The following is a 12,728-nucleotide window of genomic DNA, read 5'->3' as shown; positions in this document are numbered from 1 at the left end:
TACACTAGGAGGCGAGGTGGACCCACACTTTCAGAGTGCACTTTTTTGAACACTTTAGGATTTAAAAGAGCTGCCGAGTGGCATTTAGAGTGGGATGTTCCTTTTCTGATCGAAGTTTGGCTAACGAGGTTGACACTAAGGCGATCAGCTTCTGAGACCGCTACCCAGTGCCCATCCATAAGACGGGGTTCTCTCTTTAGGACCAAACAGAGGGTCACGTGCTTTGCTGGAGGATGTCAGTAGTCTGGCGTCACGATACCTCCTGACGTGCCAGGGCCAGACCAGGTGTCCCCACGCAAGCCCCCTAGAAGCCGCGGCCCTGCCTGTGGACACACCCGCCCCAGGGTCCACCCACAGAAACCCAGCCCGCGCCCCCTGTGCGCTCTTTTCATTGGCTAAAGGCATCCCCCCTGAATTCTCATAGGCTGTCCCACTTTTCCCTCCGCCCCCATCACGGAACGCGCGCCGCGAGCAGCCAGGGAAGCGGCTCCAAGTCCTGGCTTGCGAGCAGAGGCTCCGCTCCGCGCTGTGAGAGACGCGGAGCGCCAGGGCCGGGAGCCGGCCGAGCTCAGTGTCAGTGGGACCGGTGTCCCCACCCCAGGACTCTCTCGTGGAGCCGAGCCCGGCCAATGGCCGCATGAGGAAGAAGAGCAGGGAAATGGACTGCTATTTGCGCCGCCTCAAACAGGAGCTGGTAAGAGTGGAGCGGGCGCCGGGGGCTGGGAGGGCTGCCCCGCCCCGACGGGTACATGGCCTCTGCCTGGGCCCCGAGACCAGGACGCGCGCGGGGCGGAGGGGACGCGGCACGCGGGCGGAGGGCAGGGCTGTCCCGAGGGAAAGGGGCCGCGAGGAAACTTGGGGTAGAGGCTTGTGTGAGAGGGAGGCAGTCACGAACAAGTGAGAGAGACAGGGAGAGCCAAGCCAGCCCAGACCGAAATGAGTCCAGAGACCCCAAGGGAGCTAAGAGGGCGCACCCGAGACCAGGAAGAGTGGGACCCGGGGGTCCCGCACGGAAAGAGCGGGACGCGGGTGCCGGACTGCTGGGGCTGCCCGGGGCCGGGAGGCGCCCGGAGAAGGGGGCGCGGCCCGGACCCCGCCGGGGGCAGGAGGTCGGCCGGGGACTGCTCGCTCGAGGGGAGCTGGCACCGCCGGGGGCCTCAACCCAGGCGGCCGGGCTTGGCAGGGCTGGCGCGGGTGCGGGGGCAGGCCCGGCCGGCTGTCTGCCCGGGCTTGTCTGCCAGCGGGGAGGGGGCTGGCAGCTGGACCGGCGGGGGAGGGCCGGGTGCGGGAGGAGGGCGCCGCCTGGCAGCTTTCGAGCGGGGAGCTGCGGAGGCCCAGCCAGATGTCAGGTTTGGGCTTGGGGAGTGAGGAGGGGAGCGTGCGGAGGCTGGGGTACATGGGCTGGGCAAAGTGGCTCAGTCTGGAGCGAGGCGTGGGGTGGGAGGAAATCGCCCACGTGGGGAGAGGGGGCCTGCTGAAGCTCTGTTGTGGAGGGGAGGAGCATGTTGCTTTTCACTGAATTGATATCCCACCCCCGCCCACCTGCCACCTCTCTTGTTCCTTCAACCATCAGAATCCAGACAGATACTCTCCACGTCCCCTACCTGCGCCCCGCCTCCATCTCTGTCAAGTAGGCTCTCTTGGGACTTCACTTCCGCCTTTTTTTGTCCCTTTTAGTTTGTTTCTCTTGGAGTCGCCCTCTTCTCAGTCTCACTTTTCTCCCTTCCTCTTTCTTCTTACTTTTCAGAGCCAGGGGCACCCTGGATCCAGAAAGTGCCAGCCATGGCTCTCCAGATTCCATGACAGCCTCTCCCTGTCCTGCCTGCAAACTCTCCACTCTTCCTGTGGGGGAGGGAACTCGGCAGCTGGATCAGGGGCCAGCTTTGGGGGAGGGGGAGCTCACAGCAGCAGGTGTTCTCACTGATGCTTCCTAGTCTAGTGGCCCAGGCACCTTTCCTGTCTGTCCTACTCCAGGGCCTGTCTTCTCAGGTCAAGGTCACTTTTCTGGTACTTCCTCCTGAACCCTTTTCATGGTGACAGTCAGATGGGAACGTTACCCGGAGGAATGTTTCTTAGATGAGGGACAGAAGAGTCTCTCTCCATCATGTTCCTTCCTGTATGCATTTTCTCATGCTTCCCATATCAGTTTGGGATGGCTGGCCCCAACCCACACGTACACAATTCTGACTTTTCCCCTTCACTTGTCCAATACCAGAAAGAAAGGTGAGGATCATCACTGATAATATCTGGAGTCCAAGGCCCATGCTGAGAAAAGTATCTAACAGAATCCTCTTTTATGCTTGGAATCTGGGACCACACCACCCACCTCAGGATCTGCCTTAATAGAGGGTTTGTGGGTGTTCCTGGCATGGGCTTGAATTTTAAAATCCGACTGATTTGCATTTTTTACAGCACCCTAGGTGGGAGGTGGTGAGGGGAGGAAGAGAGAGTCTGTGGATGCCAGGGGAATAAAAAAGGCAATAGGAATCTGCACTGAGCTGAACTCCAGGTCTCGATTTGCACCCTCTCCTGCCAAGGACTTGAGCCCCCAGTCCCAGTCCCCCCGGAGGAGGAAAGGGAGAGGCTGAAGTCACCCGGCTCCCCATTAGCTTTCATTTGGCCCTTTGTCTGAGCAGCTTCAGCCTTTGACTCTCTTGGAGAGGAAGCCAGATGCCTGGCCTGGGGCCCAGAATGACACTCAGATGGGAGAGCTCTGCACCCTCCCTCCACCCATGGTGTTCCGCCCCCTTCCCTGGTGCCAGTCTGCCCAGAGATGAGATGGAGCAGAGTGACAGGCAGAGCTATTAGAGTCTTTTTCCCTCCCTGACACCTCAGTCCAGTGCTTAGGTAGCAAAGCCAAATCTCAGTGCCTCAGTTTTCCCAGTGAGAGTGAAGGAGAAAGTGGGCTGAGTTAACGCAGGCTCAGCTTTTGGCTTTTCCAAGGACTGTGGGGGTTGAATTCAGTGCAGCTTGGTTGCGGCTGGGATAGGACAGTGTTGGCTTGTTTGCCCCCTAGGCCTGCAGTGGGGTGGGCACAGCATACAATCAGTGTGTGTCATGAGCTTGAAGTGTGTGATGTGGTCATCCCAGGCAGAGCCTTCCCTGCCGCCCATAGGAGGACTGTGTGTTGCCTGGTTTTGCCCAAAGTCAGCATGTACCCAGAAATGGCACCCATGTAATACTAGTCAAGTTCTACATTCATTTATTCCATTAAATTCCCTTCAAGAAACATGTGTCCTACAGACACCAGGTTAAACCTGCTGGAAAAGGAAACAGTAACTAGCTGTGAAGTTATCTTTGTCCAGAGGGTGTTCTGCGCTCCTCTCCTGCATCCTGGCCCTGCCCTGCCCTTGGCCCAGAAAATCTAGACAAGAAGAATCAGTTTCTGAAAACCAAAGCAGCAGAATTTCCCAATTTCCTGAAGCAGAAAATTTGCTTTGTAACAAGTGAGCACTGAGGGGAGGCTGAGGGTTTGGGGATCCTGGCTCAATTAAATTGATGTCTAGAGAACTGGCTCTTTCCTCCTGTTTGTAAGAAGATGGGGATCTGGTTTCAGGGCTGCAATGTGGCAGGAGAGTAGCAGCAGCTGACACACTTCTTCATTAGGATGAAGGGGTCGGAGCTCCAGCTACTCAGCAGGGAACATATCTCTCCCGAAAGAGCCGCCAAAGAGGGCCCCTGCCTGAACAGAGGCCTTGGGACCAGCTGTTCCTTATATGCTGTTCCCTGGAGGGCTTCCAACAAATGGGGTAGACACAGGCACACAGAGGGAGTAGATGTAAGATCCTCACAGGGCATTGCTCATGAGTTCAGATCAGTGTAGAGCAAACAGAGTGCGTAAAGTCTGAGTAAAGTACAGCCAGGCTGGGAAGGCTTCCTGGAGGAGGAGGAGGTTTTTGGGAGCCAGTTCCTGGAATGTTGATCCTAGCTGAAGTATGGTGAAGCAGCCCTTTCTCTGGCTGGGGAAGGTCCTTCTAGAACAGCTTGGTGTTCCTAGAAGGCAATTATCTATCCACTAGTGGCCACAAGTTCAGAAGCTTCTGGCACATGGAGGAGGACCAGGGCCTAAAGGCAAAGTAAGGAGGAGAAAAGGTGATAGAGGAGATACATTAGGAACAGCCTTCTGCTCTTGGAGCAAAAGGCAAATTTCCCGAGGCAGAAAAAAGCTTTTGCAAGGGATCTCCTAACGTGGTCTCCCTTGATGTTTAGAGCTCGGGGAAGAGGACTTTGGACTAGACAGTATGGCATGGTGTGGTTATGGGGAAGAGTGTGGAGCATAGGATTTGGGGTCAGGCCAACTTGAACTCAAATCTCCGCTGTGTGACCCTGGCAGATTACTTGACCTCTCTGTGTCTTGTTTTTTTCATCTGTAAAATGGGGTTTTAAAAATACCGACTTTATACAGCTACTGTGAAGATTAAATGACAGCATATATCACATGCTTCCCTAGCTGTATGTCCCTAACACATAACACGGTGCCTGATGTGTTTTAGGCACTTGGTAAACGCTTGATGACGAACTGATCAGCCTGGTGTCATGTGCCACTCATTCACAGAACACACTTACTGAATTCATGCTATGTTTAAAGCACTTTGTCCAGCACTAGTGCTGTGGTTACAAATATAACAGACACAGATCCCGCCTTCTAGGAACTCACAGCTTAGTAGGAGTGAGAATAACAACATATATTGACGTTGAGGATTATTGCTGTGCCAGATAGCTAATGTGTTATGTTACTTAATTGCCAAAGCAACGCTAAGAAGTTGTGCTTCCGTTATTGCAGTTTTATAAATGAGACATGGGGAGGTTAAGTGACCTGGCTAAGGTATAGAGCTGCTAAGTGGCGGAGCTAGGATTCAAGCCCAGCCAGTCTGACTGCAGAACTCACACTTTTAGCCAGTACGTGCATGCAAACCTTGTACAGAAATAGAGGGTACATGTTAGGTGAGAGGCTCCTGTTCAGGGCTCTGAAAGGGAGGAAATGCCTCCAGCAAGGAGATCGGGGGAGGCTTCGTGGAAGAGGTGACATTCAAGCCAGGCCTTGAGGGATAACTAAGGATGGAAATAGGAGGAAAACAGCATTCCGGGCAGATACTAAGATGACATGACCAAAAGGCACAGAGATAGCAGTAACAGGGACATTCGAAGACTGTCTAGACGGGATGTTTGAAGACTCCCTTGAATTTGGCTGGAACATAGGGTGTATGCAGAGTAATTGTGGGCACCAGGGCTGAAAGAGCAGTTGAGAGCAGACTAGGTGGTGATGATGGAGGCCTTGAATGCCATGCTAAAGAGCCCGACCTTTTCTCTATGCATTGCGGAGCAGAGTGATGAGAGATGTGCCCTGGGATCTAGGAGGTGGTAGGGGGTGTAGGTGGGGGGAGGGAGGAAATTGAGGCAGGAAGATGAGTCTGAAGGGTTATTATTACAAGAGTCCACACAGGAGCTTATGAAGGCCTGAAGCAGAAAGGAGAAAAAGAAGGTGACTCTTTGAGGGCCCTTGGATGCCCAAGGAATTTGGATGACTGATTGCACGAGAGGGGCTAACACTGGTCAGGGGAAGGGTGAGGCTGAGAGGCAAGCTCCCTTCAGGGGTAAGACGAGGCCCCTCTCTCCATCTGTCTGCCTCTTGCCCGAGCGCACGGCCCCCAGTAGACTGTTGAGTTGGGAAAGTGGGCGCATCCATCTTACACTTCCTCCTTTCTTTACCCTCTTCCCTCCTCCAGCTCTTGGCACGGTTTCTGCTTTACCTTCCTGTTGAGCGCTCCAGCCAAGAGCAGTGGGGGGCAGGGGATGCTGTGAAGGTCCCTATTCACTGAGCTGGAGAATGGGCCACTTGGCAAAAGCGGGTCTTTTCCCATTTCCGGCCCTGAACCTCCTTCTAGCTTCCAGAGGGGCTGAAAGGAACTGTGTGGGGATCTTGTGAGTAATGGGCATGGGGGGAGCAGGGCAGGGCACACCGCCAGGTCCATGGTAAAGCTGGAGCCTGTGTCAAAGGATTCTGGCTGAGCCGGGAGAGGGCGTGAGATGGATGGATAGAGGGCACAGCTGTGGGATCAGTCAGGGGCCCAGGAGAGGGCTTGGGAAGGTTGCCGAGGATGCTGGTGTCACATTTTCCCATCCTCACTCCTCCCACACCACAAAGGGCCAGCGAGTGCCAGTGGGGGGAGCCGTCCATGCACAGCAGACCCCTCACTACCCCACCAAGGGCTCAGGACTGGAGGGCCAGGATGGAGGGTTGGGCTTCCCAGCAGCATCTTCCCCTTCAGCCCTAGGCAGCAGCTTCTCTCCCCCTCAGATGATTCAGTGAAGAGACGCCTCCAGTGGGAATGAACTGAATTGGGTCTTGGAGTCCCTCCAAGATTCATGCTCTTCATCCCCATATGATGATAATTGCACTTGCCCAGCCCACTGACTATGCTGGTTTCCTCTCACAACAATCCCATGAGGCTGAAAAGTCAGGGGTCATGATGACATGGAGAGCCCACTGGCCTGGAGTAAGAGGCCAGGCGTGGGGTCCCAGTCCTCCCACTAACACACCTCAGAACCTCAGGCAACAGATCAGTGTTTCCACTGGGCGTGCTCAAGAAGACATCAGGCGATACTCAGAGGAAAAACTTTTAGTTTAAGGTAGATAGATGACATATAGATAGATATAATGTGTGTGTTATCTGTTTATGGTAAGTGATATACATTTCATATAAGTCCCTGGATAAATACACTTATTTATATAAACAATAGACTGAAGTAGAGTATTAAATAGGAGGCGAGGTCATATGTAGATGTGGTGAAATCACGAAGGAAGTCTGAGGAAGTGTGTTTGGGGAACCCTGAGGGAGAAAAGGAAGCTCTCAGATTCCTAGTTTCCCGACCTACTAAGTGGTGACAACCCCACCTGCCTAGTCGGCCTCCCAGGGTAATGGCAGAGATCAGATACGGCCACGTGGAAGACAGGGCGGGGCTACACACATGTGAGGGGTTATCTTTTTATAGTCAGAATCCGAGGCACAGAAGGTTGATGAAGCTGCCCTTGTCAAGTGGCCGAGCTCAGCTGGAGCAGGCCAGGGGTCCACAGGTGGGGACAGCGTGGGGCTCCTTACACACACCGGGAGGGGGCCCGGCAGCCGCCCAGCTCTCATCTAGGGAGAAGCCAGGGGCTGGTGTAAACTGCCGCAGGAGAGAATAAAGTGTGACAGGGAGAAGATTGTTAGAATGAGACATTTGGAGGCCCAGCAGATGCTGGGGGTGGGAGATGGACTGTGGGTGGCATGGATGTGAGGGTGGTGTGACCTTTCCCAGAAAGGGTTCCCACAGCTGCCTCTGGGATGTGCTTATCACGGGGGTACTGTGTTGGATGATGGAGCGGGCCAGCCCTGTGCCTGTGTGAGTGTGTGTGCACAAGCGTGTGAGTGTGTGTGAGCAGGAGTGGAGAAAGAGGGAGGTGGCTGTTCAGTCCACTGCTGCTCAAATGAATCAGAACAAATCAGACCCTCTTATTTTCCTACTGACCCCCGAGGGCGAGGGTATGACTGGGCCCCAGCCCGAGGCTCTGAGGCTCTGGGAGGCAGGAGAGGCGCTCAGCACCTACAGCCTGGAGATGGGGATTTAGTGTTACTTTTCAGCTCGGGATTTTCTCTGATTTGGCCTCTCTCCTCTGCTCCCACCCTGCAGTGCTCTCGCTTCGGCAAGAGAAACCCTGGGATCTGAGCAGGTCCCACGCTCTGGGGAACACAGCAGCCTGCCCTCTGGCTCTTTCTCCGTGGGTGACATCACTCCTCTGGGGCCGGGCAAGGCAGCTTGCCTCTCTGTCAGCACCCAGCAGATGCTCCTGCCTCCCACGCCCCCTGCCCTTCCCAGTTCCCACACTCGGGCTTCCTTCTTCCTCCTCATCCCTCACAGCTGCCGTCTTGCCCTTCAGTGTCGTCTGGCTGACCGAGCCTGGGAGTCCAGCCGGCCAGTGTGCAGGAGGATGCAGAGGCTTCCCTTTCTTTCGCTCTCTTTCCTCCATGTGGACTCGGGGTGGGGGTCAGGGTGGGCAGAAGAGACAGGATGGAGACGCCGCTCCTTCCTCAGACCAGATAGATGGACAGAATCCTATCACTACTGTGTGTGAAGGGTCACTGAAGAAGAAATGTTCTGGAAGTTCTTAGTAACCTCCCTCTAGGCCGTATATAAGCACACATGACTCACCTAATCTGTCCAAAGCTGGGCCAGGCTGGAACTCTTATTCCCATTTTAAAGAATGGAGAAATTTAAAAACAGAATTTGAATAACCTGCCCAGATCACACAGCTATAAGGTGGCAGAGCGGGGATTTGAACCCTGTTCCATTTGTCTCCAGAACCCAGATCTTAACCAATACAGACTATCATTTTCCATAGGAGTGTAATTTCAGCTCCTATTTACTTAAATGGGGCCTCTGTTTTATGGGCGGCCCTGAATTCATACATACCCACGCATTCATTCTCACTGGGAAAAGGTACAAAATGTCAGCATTATTTCTTAAGGATTTTTCCAGACTGGAAGAGATTGAATGGGGTCATTTCATTCCTCCCACTGCCTCTGACCTGGACTGTGTTCAGCCTTCTGGAAGGAAGCCTGCAGGCTCCGACTCTGTGCCTCTTGGTGAAAAGAAACCTGGAGAAATGCCCCTGACTCTTTCTCCCTGGGTAGCGACTTACTGTCTGAGGGCAGCCAGCAGCCTGGGGGGTGATCTGGGGTACTCAGTGGTACTCAGTGTATGTTTCATGGATATGAGTGCAAAGGTGCCGGCTGGGCTCTGGGGCAACAAAGATACATAGCTCTCAGTCCCTGCCCTCAAGTGGTAGACGCGTAATGAATGTTTCATGAACGACCCAGCACTTAACCCAGCACTTTCACGCACAGAGGAGCTGGGGCGGGTCTGTGAGTAACAGGACGCAGGGAAGAGCGCTTTAAGTTTCACAGAAGAGGTTCTGACGGGAGTGTGGGGCGTGTGTACAGGAATAGAATATGCTTCTGAGGGGTGAGTAACAGGGTCGGAGGTGTGTGTTGGGAGGACTGATCTGGTGGTTGGAAGCCCTGCGAGGGGGCTTCTGCAGCATTCCAGGGGATGGAAAGGCAGATGTGCGGCCTCTGGGGACAGGAGCGGGGGCTGTGGGGTGGAAAAGCCAAAAATGACTCTGAGGTTCCAGGTTAGGGTGAACAGGCAAGCGGTAGGAGGGAGGGGGTGGTCAGAGAAGCAGTTTGCTGGGAAGGGACTTTGAGGAGTTTGGTTGGGGGCTTGGAGTCTCCTGACTCTGCTCTGGGTTTTCCAGCTGTGGCTGAGCTGTCTCCGGAAGAAGGGGTCAGGAAGGTGGAAGCCAAAGAGATCAGAGCACGGGGCCAGCAGCACGTATGGCCACCCCACAGCAAGCCGTGCCTCCTGCCCGGCAGCCTGGCAAATCCCAGGCCATCAGGCCCTGAGCCGCCGCTCCTCCTTGCCCTGTCTCAGGGAAGGTACAGAGTGTGGGCCACTCTACACTCAACAGAGGCCTCCTTGCCTTCACAACAGTCAGCCTCCACTGTCTGTTAGCACTGCGGGCTCAGGAGAGCCTGCCCCTCCTGCCCCCACCCATGCCAGAGTTGGCAGGGAGGGTCTGACCCTGAAGTCTGAGAGGGTCAGCTGCCAGTGCCGCCCTGCAGGGCCTCTGTGCCTGCCCTCCCAGTCCTCCACCCCATGGGCTTAGCTCTGTGCATGAGGACATGACTGGGAGGTAAGATGATCCCTGTGGGTCTCTGGGGGGCTTAAGAAACAGATGGTCCCCTCGCACGAAGTTTGCTGCTGGTAACATGAGTAGGTCTGGGTAGGCAGCTGGTGGGACCAGGGCAGCTTGGGCCCGGGGAAAGGAACCCATGACTCATGAATGTTATCAGACGAAGCATCCCCTGCCCAGTCTCCAAATTCAGCCCTCACCCAAGTCACTCTCTCAGCCCCTTCCAGCTGGCACGTGGGACTTGGGCCTGAGACACCCACAAAGGGCCTGGGGAACTGGCCCCCAGTGTCCCTGCTCTGGGCCAGGGCAACAGAGCCAATTGGACCGAGAAGGCAGGAAGAGCACTGGAGCCAAGTCTGAGAGCAGCTGAGAGAGGACAGGTGTTTGGAAGGAAGAGAAGGGCAGGGCAGAGCTGGGCAGGGACCCCTGCAAACAGGGGCTTCCTGGCCTCCCTATCTCTCTTCTAACCAGCCAGATGTGAGCAGCAGTGACAGGAGACCCCAGGCCTATCCTTTCTCTCGGGCAATCTGAGTTCCTCCTCTTCCCGTAAGTCCCTCTCAACCCTCCTCCACGGCCCAGCCACCCTGAGGCATGGCTTGTTGTTAGGGCTCCAGCGCGCGGAGTGAGATGTCCTGTGTTTGAATCCCAGCGACATGAGCAGTGTGACCTGAGGCCTGTCACTTCCCCCCACCACGGTTACTCATCTATTGAAATGAGAAGAGTAACAGCAACCTCCTAAGGTTTATATAAAGATGAAATGAGACGAGGTGCCTAGGACACATAGCTCAGTTCCTGCTACACAGCAGCTGCTCACCAATTGTTATTGTTACCATCATCATCACCTCAGGAAGGCTCAGGAGAAGAAGAGGGCACAGGCACAAAAAGGGATACAGCTGGCCCCTGCAACTTTGTGTGCCCTCAAACTGATCTCAGCCCCACCTCTTAATATCTGTGTAAGCTTGAGCAAGATACTTATGTGCCTCAGTTCCCTCATCTGTAAAATAGGAACAGTAATAGTCACTACCTCATGGAGTAGTTGGGGAGGTTAAATAGAGATTAATTTATACACATGCACACACACACACACGTAGCTTAGGACAGCGCCTGCCTTAGCAAGTTAGCTGCCGTTAATATTATTTCCTTTTTCAGCCATATCACTGTTAAAATTCCCCGTCTCCCAGCTCTGATGTGCACTGGACCCGGCTGGACAGAGGTGGGGTCGGTGGCAGGCTGCAGTGACTCTGGGGGTGTGTGTTTGGGAGCAGCCCTTCCCCCCCCCCCCCGGCTCACGGGCCCTTTGCTCTCTCCCCTGCAGATGTCCATGAAGGAAGTGGGTGATGGCTTGCAGGATCAGATGAACTGCATGATGGGGGCGCTGCAAGAGCTGAAGCTCCTGCAGGTGCAGACGGCACTGGAGCAGCTGGACATCTCCGGAGGGGGTCCCACCCCAGGCTGCCCGGAAAGCCCCCGGACACAGCCCGAGCCCCCTCAGTGGGAGGGTGGCAGCCGTCCTGCCAGGCCCGAGGCCTGCTCCCCCTCCACCCAACCTTCTCTTGGCAGCAGCACCAAGTTTCCATCGCACAGGAGTGTGTGGGGGAGGGACGTGGCTCCCCTGCCCGGGACACAGCTGTCACATCACCAGAGCTGTGCCCAGCATGGGCCGGAGCTGGTGGAACCGGATGACTGGCCCTCCACGTTGATGTCCCAGGGCCGGAACCGACAGCCTCTGGTGTTAGGTGACAACGTTTTTGCGGACCTGGTGGGCAACTGGCTAGACTTGCCAGAACTAGAGAAGGGTGGGGAGAAGGGTGAGACCGGGCAGGTGGGGGAGTCCAGAGGAGGGAGGAGCCCGCCGAGGGAGCTAGGCCGCAGGTTTGCCCTGACAGCCAACATCTTTAGGAAGTTCTTGCGGAGTGTGCGGCCTGACCGCGACCGGCTGCTAAAGGAGAAACCAGGCTGGGTGACACCCACAGCCTCTGAGCCCCGAGCTGGACGGTCGCAAAAGGTCAAGAAGCGGAGCCATTCCAAGGGCTCTGGACACTGCCCCTTCCCAGGCGCCGCGGAGCCCAGACGAGGGGAGAGTCCTTCCACCGGCTGCCCCAAGGCCCTGGAGTCCTCACCCCCTGGCTTTGATATTAACACAGCTGTTTGGGTCTGAATCCTAGAGACAGAAATTTGACTGAACCCCAAAGGGCCAGGTCCCAATGCTGGGCCCCTGGGAAAGAGGTCGGGCAGGTGGTGTGGCTTTTAAAAGCCTAACTCCAAGTCCCTTCCCCCCAGAAAGGAGGGAGAAGCAAGAGGGTCTGGAGCAGGCCTGGCAGGTGTGTAGCTAGGAGAGGCTGTGGCTGGGGCTGGCTGGTGGGGGAGGTGAGAGTTCCTGGACAGAGAGGAGAGAGAGAATGTGCTCGCGTGCCTGCGTGCGTGCGTATGTGCACGCGTGCGTGCTGCTCACTTTGGGGCTGGAGGTGACAGCAGGGGAGGGGCAGGGGAGGAGACCAGGACATCCTTCTGACATTCCTTCACTGTCCCCAAAGACTTCAGTTGCACATTCTGTGTGGATTAGGGCACTGGGGCCTCAGGTTTGCCAGATATGCCCCCAATAAAGACCTTGTCTCTTGTGTCCCCAACATTATAACTGTTCGCTTCCTTGGCAAAGCACTGCCCCAGGCGCAGGTATTAAAGTCCAGCCTTCCTGGGAGTGGGAGCAGCAGAGGCAAATTCTACCCTCACCTCATCCTGTTGCCTTTGAGATTTCAGCCCATCTCTGGACCCTGAGAAATGGCTGAATAAGGAGTGAGTGCAAGGAGAGCTTGGGGAAGCCCCAGGCCTTTCTAAAAGCACAGGAAAGGAAAGCTACCATATGTATAGAACTTTAAACGTTTGAAAGCCTTGCCATATCTATTATCTCCTTTGTAAGTGTAAATTAGTCCCATTTTCCAGATGAGGCAGCAAGCCTGGATATGCTCCTGTCCACCAACATGCCATGGGCAGGGAT

General features: G+C 55.3%; 1 protein-coding gene across 1 annotated transcript; it reads left to right on the top strand.

Annotated features, from left to right (window-relative positions):
* Window positions 1–392: 392 nt before the first annotated feature.
* Window positions 393–12,360, top strand: INKA2 (inka box actin regulator 2). Its single transcript, XM_010995302.3, has 2 exons — window positions 393–694; window positions 11,049–12,360. Exons 1-2 carry the CDS (start codon window positions 638–640, stop codon window positions 11,889–11,891), a joined length of 900 nt encoding a protein of 299 aa, XP_010993604.1. The 5' UTR covers window positions 393–637; the 3' UTR covers window positions 11,892–12,360.
* Window positions 12,361–12,728: the final 368 nt, after the last annotated feature.

The sequence above is a fragment of the Camelus dromedarius genome, chromosome 9, assembly GCF_036321535.1.
Source record: "Camelus dromedarius isolate mCamDro1 chromosome 9, mCamDro1.pat, whole genome shotgun sequence".
In the NCBI taxonomy this organism is placed as follows: domain Eukaryota; kingdom Metazoa; phylum Chordata; class Mammalia; order Artiodactyla; family Camelidae; genus Camelus; species Camelus dromedarius.
Note: the sequence above shows the minus strand (reverse complement) of the source record. Positions and strands in the feature narration are given on the sequence as shown.

What these genes read in the sequence shown, in the direction of transcription:
- INKA2 (XM_010995302.3), top strand. Translation starts at nt 638, where the DNA reads ATGAGGAAGAAGAGCAGGGAAATGGACTGCTATTTGCGCCGCCTCAAA. An exon ending in GCCGCCTCAAACAGGAGCTG is followed by an intron (nt 695 to 11,048) that starts GTAAGAGTGGAG and finishes TCTCCCCTGCAG; the next exon opens with ATGTCCATGAAGGAAGTGGG.